The 16,215-nt window shown below is 42.7% G+C and overlaps 1 protein-coding gene across 2 annotated transcripts in view; it reads left to right on the top strand.

Moving 5' to 3' along the window:
- Positions 1-16,215, top strand: part of LOC149787824 (uncharacterized) — a 122,452-nt gene that overhangs the window by 77,749 nt on the left and 28,488 nt on the right. For both annotated transcript variants that reach the window (XM_089974044.1, XM_089974042.1), the window contains exon 11: positions 3,659-3,970. In XM_089974044.1, coding sequence (XP_089830170.1) covers positions 3,659-3,970 — 312 coding nt within the window. The remainder of the gene's footprint in view (positions 1-3,658; positions 3,971-16,215) is intronic.

The following is a 16,215-nucleotide window of genomic DNA, read 5'->3' as shown; positions in this document are numbered from 1 at the left end:
TGATCATACTATTGATTTAATGTTTTATTTTTGGTTTTCTAAAAATCAGTTTTCAAGGAATGTTCCTCCTATAGAGTAATAGTAAGTATTAACTTGTGTTTACATATGGTTTCATTTATGCATCCTTTGAAATTAATGTAATAATGCACCTTGAAAAACATGATTTTGAACCTTGAGAAAACCGTGAAAATTTTCAAAGAAATATGCTACTAACCCTGTGTAGTTGCTGCTTTGATTGGCACTTTTGTTTTAAATATGAGTACCATCTGCATCAAATGCACTTCATCACCCTGCATTGTCTATGCAGAATGATCAGAGGTAACATGGTCCACTAAGGAAAGTCTGAAGAGTAGGGAGAGCTGGGCTAAGTCCAATCTTATGTACAGTAATATACTGAGTCTTCATCCTGAAGTTGCAGCTATAGCCAACATAGTTGGAGGATGCCACAGTAGCCCTTTCCCACTCTAAGATTCCATTACATCTCTTTAATACAGAATTTGATTTAATGCCATTTCAGTTGCTGACCAGCCATAATTGCTAGTGATTGGTTGTTGGTTGCATTGACAAATCATGCCACAAACCACTCAGCTATTATGGCATGTTACCCATTCAACCCATCCATTCACATTTCTGATCAGCCAGCCATCCTAGCGGCACAAACCATATTGGTTGCCTGTTTGACGTTTCTCACATATTCTCTGCAGTACACTCAAGGATGATATGAGTTCTTCTCATTTAACTTCAGTTCATTAATTGGTTTGCATTGTTCTGGTTTAATGTATTGGGTCAGTTGGCATAAGGCCAGCCTCTAACCCACATGCCATACATGGCTATAGTGCCTCTAAGTCTCAACTCGTAACATTATTTTCTGCTGACCTTGCTAGGGTTATCCACCAGTTACACCAGTCCTTCCAGCTGTAAGAATGACTATTAGTTTTTACTTTTGACCAGAGATCTTGTTCCATCTTTTGACAGCCCAGTGTTAGTTGCCATACAGAACCAGATTGTCATAATTTTTGTGTGCATGAAGTTAGATTGTAATTTTGCTGTTCTTGCCATCCATTCCAGTTTCCAGTCTCATCTTATACAGCATATTACAACCAGTCTGTCTTCAAGGTTGTATGAACCAGCCACCCTGTTTTAATATACTTTACCATCCTGGAGGACTGCTCTGATGGCCAGTGGTTAGAGCATCTGCCTTGGATGTGAGAAGTCGTGGGTTCAAACCCCAGCCAAGTCATACCAACAACTTATAAAAATGGTACCAGCAGCTGCCTCACTTGGTGCTCAGCATTAAGAGATTAGTGTTAGGACCGGTCATCCAGATGTCTGGATAATGTGACTGGGTGGGACATGATGCTACATGTCTGTGGCATGATGCCCCAGTGCTAGATATCACCATAAACTGTCACACTACAGACATCATATCGATATGACTGAAAAATTGTTAAAGCTAAGTTCAAAAACCAAAATACACAGGCACACACACACACCATCCTGGGCAGTATGGCATGTATGATGGCCAAATACAACTGGTTCATCATGCACAAGATGACCATCCCAGCACCAAACCATGCCAGTTGCTTGTCTGTCAGTTCATTTGACAGGCCTGATATCAGTGGCATATCTTCGGGGCAGATACCACAATACAATCAGTAATGATGCTTCTTCTTCCATTTCATTTCATATAATGTACATGGATGTGGAAGCAGTGTCAGAGGAGGATTATTTCCCTGTAGGTGCAGGGGTATACCTTTGTCCACTGTGATCTCAATGATAGAGCAAAGAGATTTTAGTGTTAAAATGGCAGTTGTGAAATTTACTGTTTTGTCACCAGCTGAATGCCATCCAGCACCATCCACAATACAGACCTACATCTGTCTACCACTGTATCAAGCAAAAATAATTGAGACTACTGATTTTCTGTTGGACAAAATGCAAGACCTCATGAACCCCATGACTTTCTCAGAGAACCAGTTTTCAGTGCTCTTTTCCTGCTGGTACTGTTATCTACTTGGACACCAACCACATGCAGAGGTCCTGTGCTTGTATAAGATATCACCAGCTTCTTACAAGTAACTTTGTTTCATATTCAAAGGGACTCTGTACCGTGTTTGCGCATTCTCATTAGGACTAAGTCTAAGGCCATCAGTTTAACAAAAACCAATTATGTCATTACCCTATTCAGGTTGACCTCATCTACAGCTGCAGTGGCCTACCTGGATAACATCCTGTATAACATGGTCATTTGAATTCTAGTTCAGGAAATGAATTGCCATCACTTTCCTCTCTTTCTCCCACTCTCTCTCTCTCCCCCTCCCTCCCTCCCTCCCTTCTAGCTTTTCTTGCAAACAATAAGAAATCAGACCTCTCCCTTCCAATGTTTCATCCATCTTGAGATGGACCTTTTTAATCATTTCAACTTTATTCACCTCCAATATGATATGTGTGGATTGTTAAGTTGTCAGAGTCAATTATCTACAGGAATTCCTTGGTTTACTCAGTACACTGAGAAAGGAAGTCCTTCAAGACCCTGTTCATGCTCTCAGGCATTACCTGAAATGCCCTGAAAACAATGATCAGACCCAACAGTGTCTCTTCCTTTCAATAAAGGCCAGACTTTTTCATCTTTCCTGGACTGCTGGATTCAAGAGGTAATGGAATTTATTTCTTAGCATTAATGGAATGAGGTAAGTATTCTATGAGAAACATAGTTTACCTTAAAATTTCCTTTCACCTTGTTTGTTGGTAAAGCTTCACAAGAGCTTTAGCGATAAACATCCTGTTAACATATGTTTTAATTATGGTATCTCAGAAGAGTTTCTTCTCATAGATACTAGTGTTGTTATCAGTATAGTATCTTGATTATGATAGGAAAGAAATTTTTTTATATTTTGGGAGGTAGCAGAAGTTAAAATCCTAATTCAATTGTGACCAAATATATATACTAAGAGAAAAATAATTTATGATAAAAATTTCTTTTTAAGCAATATCAGATTTTTAACAAAAGATTTTTAGGTCATCTGGCCACAGAGTCAAAATAGCTAGTATGATCATTGATCTAGCATATATCATGCATATTCTATTCACAGTTGTTATTAACAACATCTCAAGTTCTGCTCCACAGAATTTGTATGCATCCTGGCATAAAGATATTTCAAATTTATTCCGATAATACTGATATGCTGTGAAATGTGGCTGCCATTACTAAAAACAGAAAAACCTTGTATTGTCAAATATGCTTAACAAAATTTGACCTAGCATTCTAGCATAAAGTTATTTCAGATTTGTTCAAATGATGCTGTAACACCACTTTACAAAATCTGACCAGTGTATAAGGAAGGCATCCTGACAAAGGGCACAAAAACTGTGCAAATCATGCCATTCACCATCCAATATTTATTGTGGACACATTTGTCTGCATCAGTTCCACAAGTTAATGAATAGTTGACATTATACCCAGATAGCATACATTAGTATCAGCTCATGCAGGGGTGGGGTGGGGCTTGATTTATCAGACTAAGTCACTGACTGTTGTTCATCTGTCTGTTGTATACCTGAATAGCATACAGAATACAAGTTTTATATTTAAATAAATTCAGGTTTTACAAAGACATTTAATTTTGTGTATGATGATGTATAAACATAATTCTTGCAGATAAAGGAAGTCTTAGAAAATCGTATTCCTATAGTGTATTTGCCACACACCTCGATGGCAGTTTTGAAATTAGCTCAGGCCATGATACTGCAAGTGGGAGACAGAGAAACCTTGGTGATGCACAACCAAAAGATCTTGATATAAACAGTCCACCAGTATCACCCATTCCATCATTTAGAATCAACAGTGTAGAAGAGACATCAGACCACAGTCTGCCAAACAGTCCAGGTGTCTCTCCGATCCATCCATCCAGAACGTCTTGCCAAAAAAGTTCTCATGATGTGTTATATCTTGACACAAGTCTTGAATCGGGTGAGTACAGTTTACAAGTAATATTTTAACATCATTACTGTTGATAGAATGTGAGTTTAAAGGGTATTTATGTGCTGAAAGTGCGACTTTTTTTGTCCCATGATATAGAAGGTGTGGCAGAATATTAGATAGTGTGGTCACTGTTTCAGTTTTCTGTTGTCAAATTGAGATAGAAAGTTTGTCTTTTTTCTTCAAACAGTATTAATTATAGATCTAACCAAAGTTAGCAAGTAGGTATGTTTCAGCATCGAGGTAGGTCAGAGATGATTCTGCTGTGCATGTATTATTTAAACTTTGTAATATCCCAATTGCAAGTTAGAAATCTTACTAGCCAAAATTTTATTAACTGGATCGGATCCATAATTGTACTGTTTTCTTTCATCTTGATCATATGCATTTAGTGCATATAAGCATAATAAGCATTTTGGTTCTTCAGTGTATGTGAGTAGTGAAGGGGGTCGGATTAGCAACAATGGGAATTAGCATTACAGAGACCCTTGGGTCCAATTAGCGACAAGGGAAATTTAACATGGAGAAAAATCGTGGGTCCGATTAGCGACAAGGGAAATTAACATGGAGAAAAAAATATCTTGGGTCTGTCTAGCGACAAGGGAAATTTAACATGGAGAAAAAAAAAATCGTGGGTCCAATTAGCGACAAGGGAAATTTAACATGGACAAAAAAAAATCTTGGGTCTGATTAGTGTCAAGGGAAATGGAACCTGGGATTTTTTTTTTTTTAAAAAAAGGGTAGGCAATTATAAAGGCTATCTCTTTTCGAGATATATGGCTGGCCCTGAAAAGGGCCTTTGGTTTATGTTAATATGCCCTTAACATAAAGGGCATTTGCGACATCTTCTTGTCCTCAAACTTCGTCTTACAGCAGGGCCATACATCAGAGTCCTCTTGAGGCAACCTTGTCTCTCTATATAGACTCTTCTTATCCACAGGCTGCTGCTGGTCCTGTGGACAACGGTCCACTTGGATCGGACATACATGAGCATGTCCGTCCTGAACATCATTGTTGACACAAGGGTTGAAGATTCAACGTCGGTCCACATGTTGAGGCTCCAAGAATAGGTGAATCAATGCAGTGAACTGCGCTTATTTATAGGGACAGAAAGGATTGAAACGGATTGAGTTCATTCACCAATCCGAACACGCGTTACAGAATTCAGTCAGCCCGCATCCAATCCGAAGAGAGCAGTCTGTGACGTCACGTAGTCAATATAGATTCGCTAGCGCTTGTGTGCAGTCAATCTATGCAACAGTGATTCAACATGACGGAAACTCAGAAAACGATCCAATGGGGTGCACCAGCAGGGGAGACCGCCCAAGGGAACCCGGACTTACTTTCAGAAGAGGTGAATTGGGATTTTGTGGATTTTCTCTCCTCGCAAGAATTTGTTCCGGAACCTGTGTTACCTTCTTCATTACCGCAAGTGGAAAATTTTAGACAGAGACAGAAAGAAGAATTGGAGAAATTTATACAACGACAAAAGGAAGCCGAACAAGTTTTTCTCCTACAGCAACAGCAGCAAGAAGAAGAGGTAAGAAAAAAACAACAGCAGCAACAGCAAGAAGAAGTAGCAGCAAAGAAACAAGAGGGTGAAAATCAAACGGTCACGGTACTGTTGGACATTTTAGCAGAGTTAAGAAGTCTGAAACAAATGTATCAGACTTCTTTATCACGACCGAAGAGAATACGACCTTCCCAAGCTAAACACGTTAACCCTGTGACTAAGCCTACCGTACCACCCTTAGTGATTTCAACCCAATCATCATCAACATTACGCAGTTCAGAAGTAGGCCTTGGCCGTGGCAAAGGCATAAGGCAGTTAAAGTTGATTGGTTAAACTCACCCCTGCACCATAAAGAAAAAAGGCCCTTTTCAGGGCCTGCCACATTTCTCGAAAAGATATACAATTTCAAATTGCCAATAACTCAAAAAAAAAAACCCCACCCATTTTACCCTTATAGTACGTGTTTGTGTATGAGTGCGTGAGTGTACGTTCTTATTTTAAAATCACAACTCAAAGACACTTACCTTTTTATACCTAATTTATTCTTTTCTCCATTTTTTTACAATCCAATTCACAATTCACCACAGAACACTTTAATTAAAAGTTCATTGACTTCTTCTTTCTCCTTATTTAGTCTCTCTGTTTTTTGAATTTCTTCACTGTCACACTCTTTTCCTCTTCTTCTTCCTTCTTCTTTTTTTCTCCTGTTTCTTTTTCTTCACCTGTCTTCTTTCTTCCTCAGAAGAATCCCTCTCTTCCTCTGAAGAATCCCTCTCTTTTTCTTCTGAAGAATTCCTCTTTTCTTCTGACTCCTCTTGTTTCTTTTGGGGGCAATCTGGAGACCAATGTCCTTTTTCTTTACAATAATAACAGGTATCTTGACTTTTGTCCTTTTTAGCCCCTGTTTTTGTTCTTTTTTGACGGTCTGGACATTCTGAAGACCAATGCCCTTTCTTCTGACAGATATAGCAAGTATCCTGACTTTTATCTCGAAAGGAAGGAGAGTAGTCCGTAGGCTGGTCTGAAGAGAATTTTCTAATGACCCCTCGCAAAGCTCTGACGAAACGTTCGATTTGGTTAGTCTCTTCCATCGTTGTGCTCGGCTTGAGAGTGAAATGAATAGTGAAAGAACAAGACACACACCCTTTTATATACGCTGGTCTGCCATGACTATAAATTAGTCTATGGTGTTTGAACTTGAGTCATTTGACGTTTTTCACTCAAGATGAAACGAGCCCATTCATTCGAGAGGAAAGAAAAAGAAAGTAAGAGGCAGAAACGTGATCTATCGCCTCGTACCAGGGCTGAAATCTTGGCACAAATTCATGCCAGTGATTTTGAAGAGGACATGAGTGAACCAGAATCCGAACCCTCTAAACCAAGTTCGTCACCCTTACTCAACCCTGAAAAATACTATTCCATTCGAGAGACGGAAAAGCGCTCCTCTAGAAAATTTAGAACCACGGCTTACACCTACACGGTGAAGTTTAAAGATTTCAAGTCCGACGTACCGTTGGAGAAAGCAGAAGGGTTCGTCACCGAGATGTGGGATTCTTTGCTCACTTCACTTAAGCGACAATGTCAACCCAAAGAAGACGATCGCTTGACACTATCCATAGATCACGACGGTTTGAAATCCCCTGTTTGGATCGAGTTTAGCAGACCCGCAGAACTAACCCCTTCCAAAATCATGGACAAGATTCAACACGTACAACAATCTAATGACCAGTTTGACATCACCGATGGTAAAGCCACACTGAAAATGGCTCACGTCTCTCTTCCTCAAAGGACTGGACAACGCAATAAGGTGTTATTGGTGAACGAACTTCGCAGTACCAAAAAGAGCCTCGTCCAAATTCACAACCCTCAAGACCAGATGTGTTTAGCCCGTGCCATCGTGGTGGGACGAACCTATGCCAACAAGAACGACACGGTAGAATGGAAAAGAACCTGGAAAACTATTCAACGATCCGATCGAGCCAAACAACGAAATGAAGCAGAACTCCTGTTGCAACAAGCTGGCCTGTCCAAAGACACACCCTGTGGCATTCCTGAGATGCAAAAATTGCAAGATGTCCTAGCTCCACGCTACACCTTGAAAGTGCACCCTCAAGAAATGCGCGGACCTCTGTTGTTTCGAGGCCAAGACTTTAAGGACGGAAAATACATTCATGTCTATTATAACGATGAACATTTCGATACCATTACCAGTATCACTGGATTCCTGGGATATGTTTATTATTGTGAGAAATGTGACTATGGTTATAATAATCGAGAACAACACAAACATTGTGGATGGAAATGCTCAGGATGTTTGGCTTCTTCACCCTGTCTGAGCGAAGAACCAGTGCCTTGTTCAACTTGTCTGCGCACGTTTGTCAGCCCTACCTGTTACCAACAACATGTGAAAACGCAAGGTTCACAGAAGAAATGCGCTTGTCAACTGCTGAGATTGTGCTCTACGTGTGAACAAGTCATACGTACCAATAATACCAAGGCACACGTATGTTCAGGAAAGAAAAAATGTCACATTTGTCACCACATCGTGGACTTGGAACACCAATGTTACGTGCAAAAATACCAACCCCCACCAGAGAAAGAGGACGGTCACAAGAAGAAAGGCAATTTCATCTTTTTCGATTTCGAATGCATGCAAGAAACCGGCATTCACATTCCTAATTTCTGCGTGGCTCATCGAGCGTGCGAGAAGTGCATTCAAGAACCTATCTTCAGTCATTGCCCTCACTGCAGCAAGATTCCCGGAGGGCGTGAAAAAATCTTTCGGGGACCCAACACATTAGCCGATTTTGCCCAATGGGTCTTAGACCCCGTCGACAAGACGTGGAGCCAAGAGGACATCGAACGTTACGGAGATTGTCATCGTCATGCCACGGTGATGGCTCACAATTTCTCCAGATACGATGGACAGTTTCTTCTCAGATACTATACGGAACAAGGCACCGAGCGTCCTAAAGTGACTTTGAACGGAGCCAAAATCATTTTCATGCAAGTGGGACAAGTACAGTTTAAAGATTCGATGAGCTATTTGGCCATGCCTTTGAGTCGAATGCCTAAAACGTTTGGAATGACAGAAATGGCTAAAGGGTACTTTCCACACTTTTTCAATACGGAAGCCAATCAACATGCCGTTCTATCCCATTTACCTGAGGCTCACTATTACAACCCCGACAACATGCGTACCGAACAACGAGAAGCTTTCTACGCTTGGTACCAGATTCACGCCTCGGACCCTTTCGACTTTCAGGAAGAAATGTTAAAGTATTGTCGTTCCGACGTGGACATTTTACGGCGTTGCTGTGGAAAATTTCGAGAACTGTTCATGGAACACGGAGGGGTCGATCCTTTGAAAGAAGCTTGCACCATTGCCAAAGCGTGTTCCTTAGTGTATCGACAACGATTCATGCCTGAAAACACCGTGGCTGTCATCAGCCCTCAAACGACCCACTTTGTCAAACGTCAATACTCGGTCAAAGCCCTACGTTGGTTACATTACTTGTGCGACAAGGAAGACAAGTGGATTCAGCATGCCCGCAACGGAGGGGGTGAAAAGACCATCGGAACATATTCGGTAGATGGCTGGGACTTAGAAAACCCCAAGATCGTGTACGAGTTTAACGGTTGCTTATTTCACGGATGTCCCGTCTGTTACCCTGATCGTAGCACTAAAAATCAGTTTTTGCAACGAACCATGGAAGACTTGTACCAGGACACTTGTCAGCGACGCCTAAAGTTGGAACAGGAAGGATACCAAGTGGTGGAAATGTGGGAACACGAGTACGATCACCGTATGAAAACCGATCCCGAGTTTAAACGCTTCGTGGAAAGTTACCAGTTCATGGACCCGCTGAACCCGAGGGATAGTTTGTACGGAGGAAGGACCAATGCCACCTGTTTGCTGTACCAAGCCGACGAAGAGAAAGGAGAAGAAATCAAATACTTGGACGTGTGTTCGCTGTATCCCTACGTGTGCAAATATTGTCGCTTTCCTGTAGGGCACCCGCAATTGTTAACGGAACACATCGACCTGAAAAACATTCGACAGTACGAAGGCTTGATCAAGTGTAAAGTTTTGCCTCCCACGAACCTATACCATCCCGTCTTACCTCACCATTGTCAAGGCAAACTGATGTTTCCCTTGTGCCGTACTTGTGCCGAAACGTGCAACCAGGACCAACCTTGCCATCACAGCCAGGAAGAACGTGCCTTGACGGGAACCTGGGTCAGCGTGGAATTGTTCAAAGCTCTGGACATGGGATACCAACTGTTAGAAGTGTACGAAATTTGCCACTTTCCCAAGACACAACAATACCGCAAAGGTGACCCCACTCAGAAAGGCATTTTCGCCGACTACGTGGATGCCTTTTTGAAACTGAAACAAGAAGCTAGCGGCTATCCTTCCTGGTGTCACACTCCCGAAGACCAAATACAATTCAAAGAGAAATACCGGGAACAAGAAGGCATCACTTTAGACCACATCGAGAAAAACGAAGGCAGGTGATCGTTTGCCAAAGTGATGTTAAATTGCTTGTGGGGTAAAATGGCACAACGACCGTGTTTACCCAAGACGGAATATTTGACAGAACCTTCCCGCTACTTCCAGATGATTCACGACAAAACCAAATACATGAAACACGTGGACGTCGTTCGAGAGGATTTGATCTTGGTCAATTACGAAGAAGATCTGGACTTTGTACAAGACGACCCTTTTGGAAATGTCATCATTGCGGCTTACGTGACAGCCCATGCTCGCTTAAAATTGTACGAAGCTTTAGAACTGTTAGAAGAACGCGTCCTGTACTTTGACACGGACAGTTGCATTTACATCCATCACCCGATTCAACATCACCCTAACATCGAAGGAGGCCGTTTAGGAGCCTGGACAGACGAGCATCCCGACGACAAGATTCTAAGTTTCGTCAGTGGCGGTCCCAAAAATTACGGCTACGAATACCGGGACAAACAAGGAGAAGTGCACACGACGTGCAAAGTGAAAGGACTGACTCTGAATTATCGTACCAGTCGAGTGGTCAACTTTGGGGTATTGAAAGAAGCCTTGCAATCGGGAGAGGATGGAAACTTTAAAGTGACCACTTACCAACCGAACAAGATTGTACGTTTACCCACTCACCACATCGTCAGTCGACCTTTGGAAAAAGTTTATCAAATCGTGTACCAGAAGCGAGTTCGACTTCCCAATCATTTCACCTTACCGTATGGACACGTTGGTATAAAACATTGGTTGTAAGAGGATAGTTACCCCACCAGAAAGATGACTTCGCCACAGCAAGAATCGAGTGAGAAACCCGATGAGAACTCCAAGTTCAAACCCTACCATTTTCCAGTCTTCTTACCTGACTATTGTGATTGTGCCCGTCGATTGGACACGTTTCAGAAATGGCCTTTGGATAGGGAAGGATTACCTTCTTCGCATGTTTTAGCTAGAACAGGATTTGTCTACTTGGGACCTGAGTCAGGATTGGGATACGAGGTACAGTGTTTCGCTTGCGGACTGAAGTTACGAATGGATCTATGTATCTATAAAGATTCAGCTATTCTGGAACATACTCGATGGTCTCCGCACTGTCCTTACCATTCTATGGCCTTTCCACCCATCACACTACGGTACAATGTTGACGGTACCTTAGAGATGGTGCCTTCCAGAACAGGACATAAAAAAACGTAAAAAAGGAAAGATGTACAAGCTGGAGACTGCATTGCGACTAGTATAAAAAGGGGCTATGGTCAAGATCGATAGTTCATTGTGACTACCAAGACAGAGCGAACAAGATGAATACTTTCAGAGAAACACAGAACAAGTTGTTTAGAAGGGCACAATTCAAGTGTGAGGCTTCGGAAGTGGAATGCGATTGTGAGCCTTGCGATGGGTACGATGCTGTACCTTGTGACCTGAGCGATGCCGTAAAGCATCATGGGAACTTTAGTGCCCCTACCCCTATCATGGAAAGTGATGCTGTGCGTGTCAAACCTGTGGGATGCGAAAGTGATGCCGCTCGTCCTCTTGGACATTTTACTGGGTTTCGTTTTAAAGGGGAATGTTCACCTTCACGTCTACCCCCCTACGGATGTCATCCAGCCCTGAGCAAACTCCTACCCATGTCACTCAACCCTCATCGAAACGAACCTGTGAAAGACGAATATTCGTTCCCTGTGCGTTTGTCGGAATACTGCGACTTTGAAAATCGTCTTCAATCGTTCAAAGGAAAATGGCCTAAGTATCTGGGAGGACCGACCCCCGAAGAATTAGCCAGAGCCGGATTTTTCTACTTGGGCGAAGGAGATAAAGTCAAGTGCTTCAGTTGCGGTGTGTCACTTCACCACTGGGAACCGCAAGATTCGGCCTACGTAGAACATGCTCGATGGTCACCGAATTGTCATTACTTACCCTTAGTGGGACCGAGACATTGAAGTAACTTCTTACCATAATAATCTGTTCATGGATACTTTACAAGAGAACATTCGTGCTTTGCCTGTGGAGTTGAGAGAACGCATTTACCGAGAGCTGGTCAAAATACAAGTGAAACGTAAAGAACAGTTGCATCCGTTACGTCACCGGTGTTTGAACCACTGGTACCTGAAGGCTATACAAGGATTGATTCAATTGAAAGTGTTCCATCGGACAGACATTGATCAACGATCCTCTAGTTTTAAAAAGGATTGGTTTGGTATGGACGATTGTAGTTACATCATTGTAAACGTACTGCATCGAATTCCAGAGGAAGAGATAACGAATTACCGACATCTTGAACACAATGTCAACTTAGTGAAAGAGGAAACTTCTGAACGAATTGTAATGTGTAGATTAGTGACTCAACGATTTAAATTTGACACTGAAGTGAAACCATGTTTGTGCAAAGAGTACATTTCTTGTGTCAGACCAAAGAGGATACTTTGCTAGAGAACATTTGTGCTTTGCCTGTGGAGTTGAGAGAACGCATTTACCGAGAGCTGGTGAAAATACAAGTGAAACGTAAAGAACAACTGCATCCGATACGTCACCAGATCTTTAACCACTGGTACCTGAAGGGTATAAGAGAACTGATTCGTCAGAAATTGTTTCAGTGGTCAGACCTTGTTCAATACTTCCAGGCCCCCGATGATTCACGTGTTGATCATTTTGGTTACTTCGAGATTCACCTAGAGCAACCCATTGAGGAAGACGAGGTAAAGGATTACCAACATTTGTTACGTGGAATCTACTTAGCGGAAGAGGAAACTTCTAATCGAACTCTGACGTTTCGGTTACAGTATGCAAGATTTACATTCCCAACTGGAAAACGAACATCACTGGCTAGAAAGTACGTGTATTCTTTTCGAAACAAAGAGACTATAAAAACAGGCAGCTATGCCACGACTTATGTCGTATGTCATCGAACAGATTCCGTGGAAGGAACTCAATGACCATATTCAAACCGTGGATCATTACCATCGATTATTACAAGAACTTTATCCATTCAATTTGGGACGACAAGTGGTGTGTGTCTTAGTGACTTGTTTTCTGGGATTTCGTTTACCAGCCGATTCTTTGTGGACTCTTTACGATCAGTACTTACCACCTCCATGGCCTTAAATGGTCACGAAAAACTCCTTTTGCTCAAAGCCTTGCGGTTTCATCTGGATACTTCTCGACCTCAACAGGAAAAAAAGATTCGTCAACTTTTAGCTACCCAAGACGTGTATGACGATGTGTGTGTAGCTTGTGACTTACACCCTCATTGGACAGATGTTCGTGACTGGAAAAAGGGGGGTTTTGAGGCTTGGACCCAAGAAGTGGCCCAGTATGCACAAGAGTTGTTCAAGGAAAAAAGTTACTTTTCAACCTGTGTTAGTGACAGTGCCAGAAGAACCCGTCACCGAGAACAACCACTCGCTTCAGGACAGGACTGTCATGGACATTCCTGAAAGGTCATTCCGGGAGGACACTTGTGTGACAATACCTCATGTAGAGACTGTAAGAACATTACACACTGTCCCTAGGACATCTTGGTTAACCAAAACATGTTGTACAGACACTTGTTTATATTCCACTTTGATCGCTTTGCTGTGTTTTATATTCCTGTACATCACTATTTGGGTTGTATGTATTTTTGTCTTTCGTGTTCATATTTGAAACATTCAATAAACGTGTTCTGAAAAAGTATATAAACTCTTGTCTTGTTTGTTTTTCGTGTCACAAGTGACATTTCTCACACCATGGCTACCTCTGCTGTCTCTGCTCCCTCTTCCTCTACTGTCAAAGTCATCGACGAACACTTAGATCGTGCCAGTTGGGAGGCTTTGTATCTTCGCCATCCCTTTAACATGCTCATTGCTGGACCTAGCGGTTCAGGCAAAACCGAATTAGTCAAACGTTTGATCGAACATAAACATCATTTGATCGATCGGCCCCCTCAACGGATCGTGTGGTGTTACAAAGAGTGGCAATCCACAAACACGAGCCCGTGTCTTAGAAGCTAGTCTCAAAGAAGTCTTACGATGGTTCACGGTGACGGCACGTCAATTACTCCAAGGAATCATTCAGATTCCTCATCAAACCCAACGCTTTTTCGATCGAAACAAAGTCGCTTTGGTCCAACTGGCCGATCCCCGCATCGACACTCAAACCAAAAAACAAATCATTTTGAAACCTGGAGGGAGCGGTACTCTAGGAGGGGTCATCATTCGCTCACTCTTAAGATGGGATCCTAATGCCCCCAAAGTTATCCCCAAGACAAAAGTCCAACGAAGCACCAAGAAGAAAAAGAAAAAGACCAGGTCCCCAAGAAAAATAACTTCTCCAGTGGCAGGACCCTCCTCTTACCAGACACCACCACCCCGGAAAAAGAAAAGAAGCCCCCAGAAAAAGAAACAGAGAAAAAGTCCTCAGAAAAAGAAAAGTCCACAGAAGAAAACTAGTCGCAAGAGAGGCACTTCGGCCAGGACGCAACCTTACACTCGCAAACCACGACCTGCCACAGCGGTGACTGCGTCTCCAGCAGCCTCACATTTGTCCACTTCTATGTTAATGACACCCAGAACTGAAGAGTACTTGGAGACGTTGATCACACCAAGAACTTCTCCGTTGATGACCCCCAAAAGAACTTCCCCAGTGGCAGGACCCTCCAATTTAGCGGCAGTGGCTGCTGCTCACAAAGTACCTTCTCCCAAAATCAAAGTCCATGAAAGATCGGGCATGTTACAAAGTTTACTGGATTTGTCCAAGCAAGAACTGGCTCGATTTAGTCCGTTACGTACCCCTGCACGACGTGTCATGCCTGTCCTCAAACTGATACGCCGTAAAGACAATCAGTGGCAACGCGTTCCAGTATAAAAAAGGCCTGTGACCGAGTAGGGTATCAGTGTTTTTAGGTGCTCCTAAAGACTCAAAGATGTCACCCTCCAGAAAACCCCAAGGAAAGAAAAGGAAAGGACTGCCACCACGTTTAGCCAAACATGGGGACCTGTTATCTGTCCTGTCCAAAGCTTCTCCACCCCTACGAAAAAAACTCATTCAAACGGCCTCCAAAGAGGTCATCGATACCATGTGCGAATGTTGTTTGAACGTTTTGAAAGGCACGATCCCTTTGTCCAAACACCAGAAACAATGCTTAGGCAAACATCGTCACGTTCTTCGGAAAATGGTTCAAAAGAAAATTCCCATTCGTCAAAAAAAGAAGATGTTGGTCCAACGTGGAGGTATTTTACCTCTCTTGTTAGGCCCCATACTGAAAGGAGTCTTGGGAACCATGTTGGGAGGACTGGTGGGAGCAAGATAAAAAGGCCCTCGGAAGTCCCAAGATCTCAGAATCGACCCCTGACAACCCCATGGAAGGACGAAAACTAGCTTTAGTGCCTTACAAACGATGGATGGAATACCATCGGTGGCAAGAACAACGCACCCCGCATTTACCTCCCAATCCCAATTTGAGCGAGATGTCCCAGTTACAACACGAATTGCAATCCTTGATGGATCGCCAAGATTTGTCCGAAACAGAAAAATCGCAAAAGTACGGTCAACTCTTGCAAAGACTGCAACTCTTTCACCAGAAAGCTTTAGACGAAACAGCTTTACCCACTCTGAAAGATTTTAAGACCTTGATGAAAAGTCCAGCACCATCATCATCATTACCACCACCACCACTACTGTCATCCCCAACCGTCACCAGAGATGCTACCCCACGAAGACCTGAGGAAGAAGAGACGCGCGAAGTGTTTCAAACACCGTCAGCAGCTCCCATTTCGAGTAAGATTGCAGCATCCTTATTGACCCCGTCCCCCACACCCCAACGAGAAGAAATGAAAGCTTGGGTTAAAAAGATGATGTCCACACCTCCTTCGACAGAAGTGAAAAAGAAAGAAGGGAAACCAGAAGCGAAAAAAGAAAAGAAAACCAAAGCCATTCCATTGCCACCTCCACCACCACCACCACTACCTTCGACTTCTACTCCCGTAGCCCATCGGACACGTAAATCCGTTTCCAAACCACCCTTTCGACCCACCCAAAGTAGCATCACCGAAGAGTGGGTGACTTATTAACACACCAACACAAAAATGGAAAAAGTCTTAGCCAGCATTTACTACAATCCCTCGCATCCTGCAGGTTACGCAGGAGTTCAAAAATTGTATCGTGCTGCCAAAACGCGACTGAAAAGTCTCCGTTTACCTCAAGTGCAACGATGGTTACAAGAACAAGCTACCTACACTT

Source organism: Sinohyriopsis cumingii, chromosome 11, assembly GCF_028554795.1.
Source record: "Sinohyriopsis cumingii isolate HCF-2022 chromosome 11, ASM2855479v2, whole genome shotgun sequence".
NCBI classification, from domain to species: Eukaryota; Metazoa; Mollusca; class Bivalvia; order Unionida; family Unionidae; genus Sinohyriopsis; species Sinohyriopsis cumingii.
This window is presented reverse-complemented; position numbering and strand designations above follow the sequence as displayed.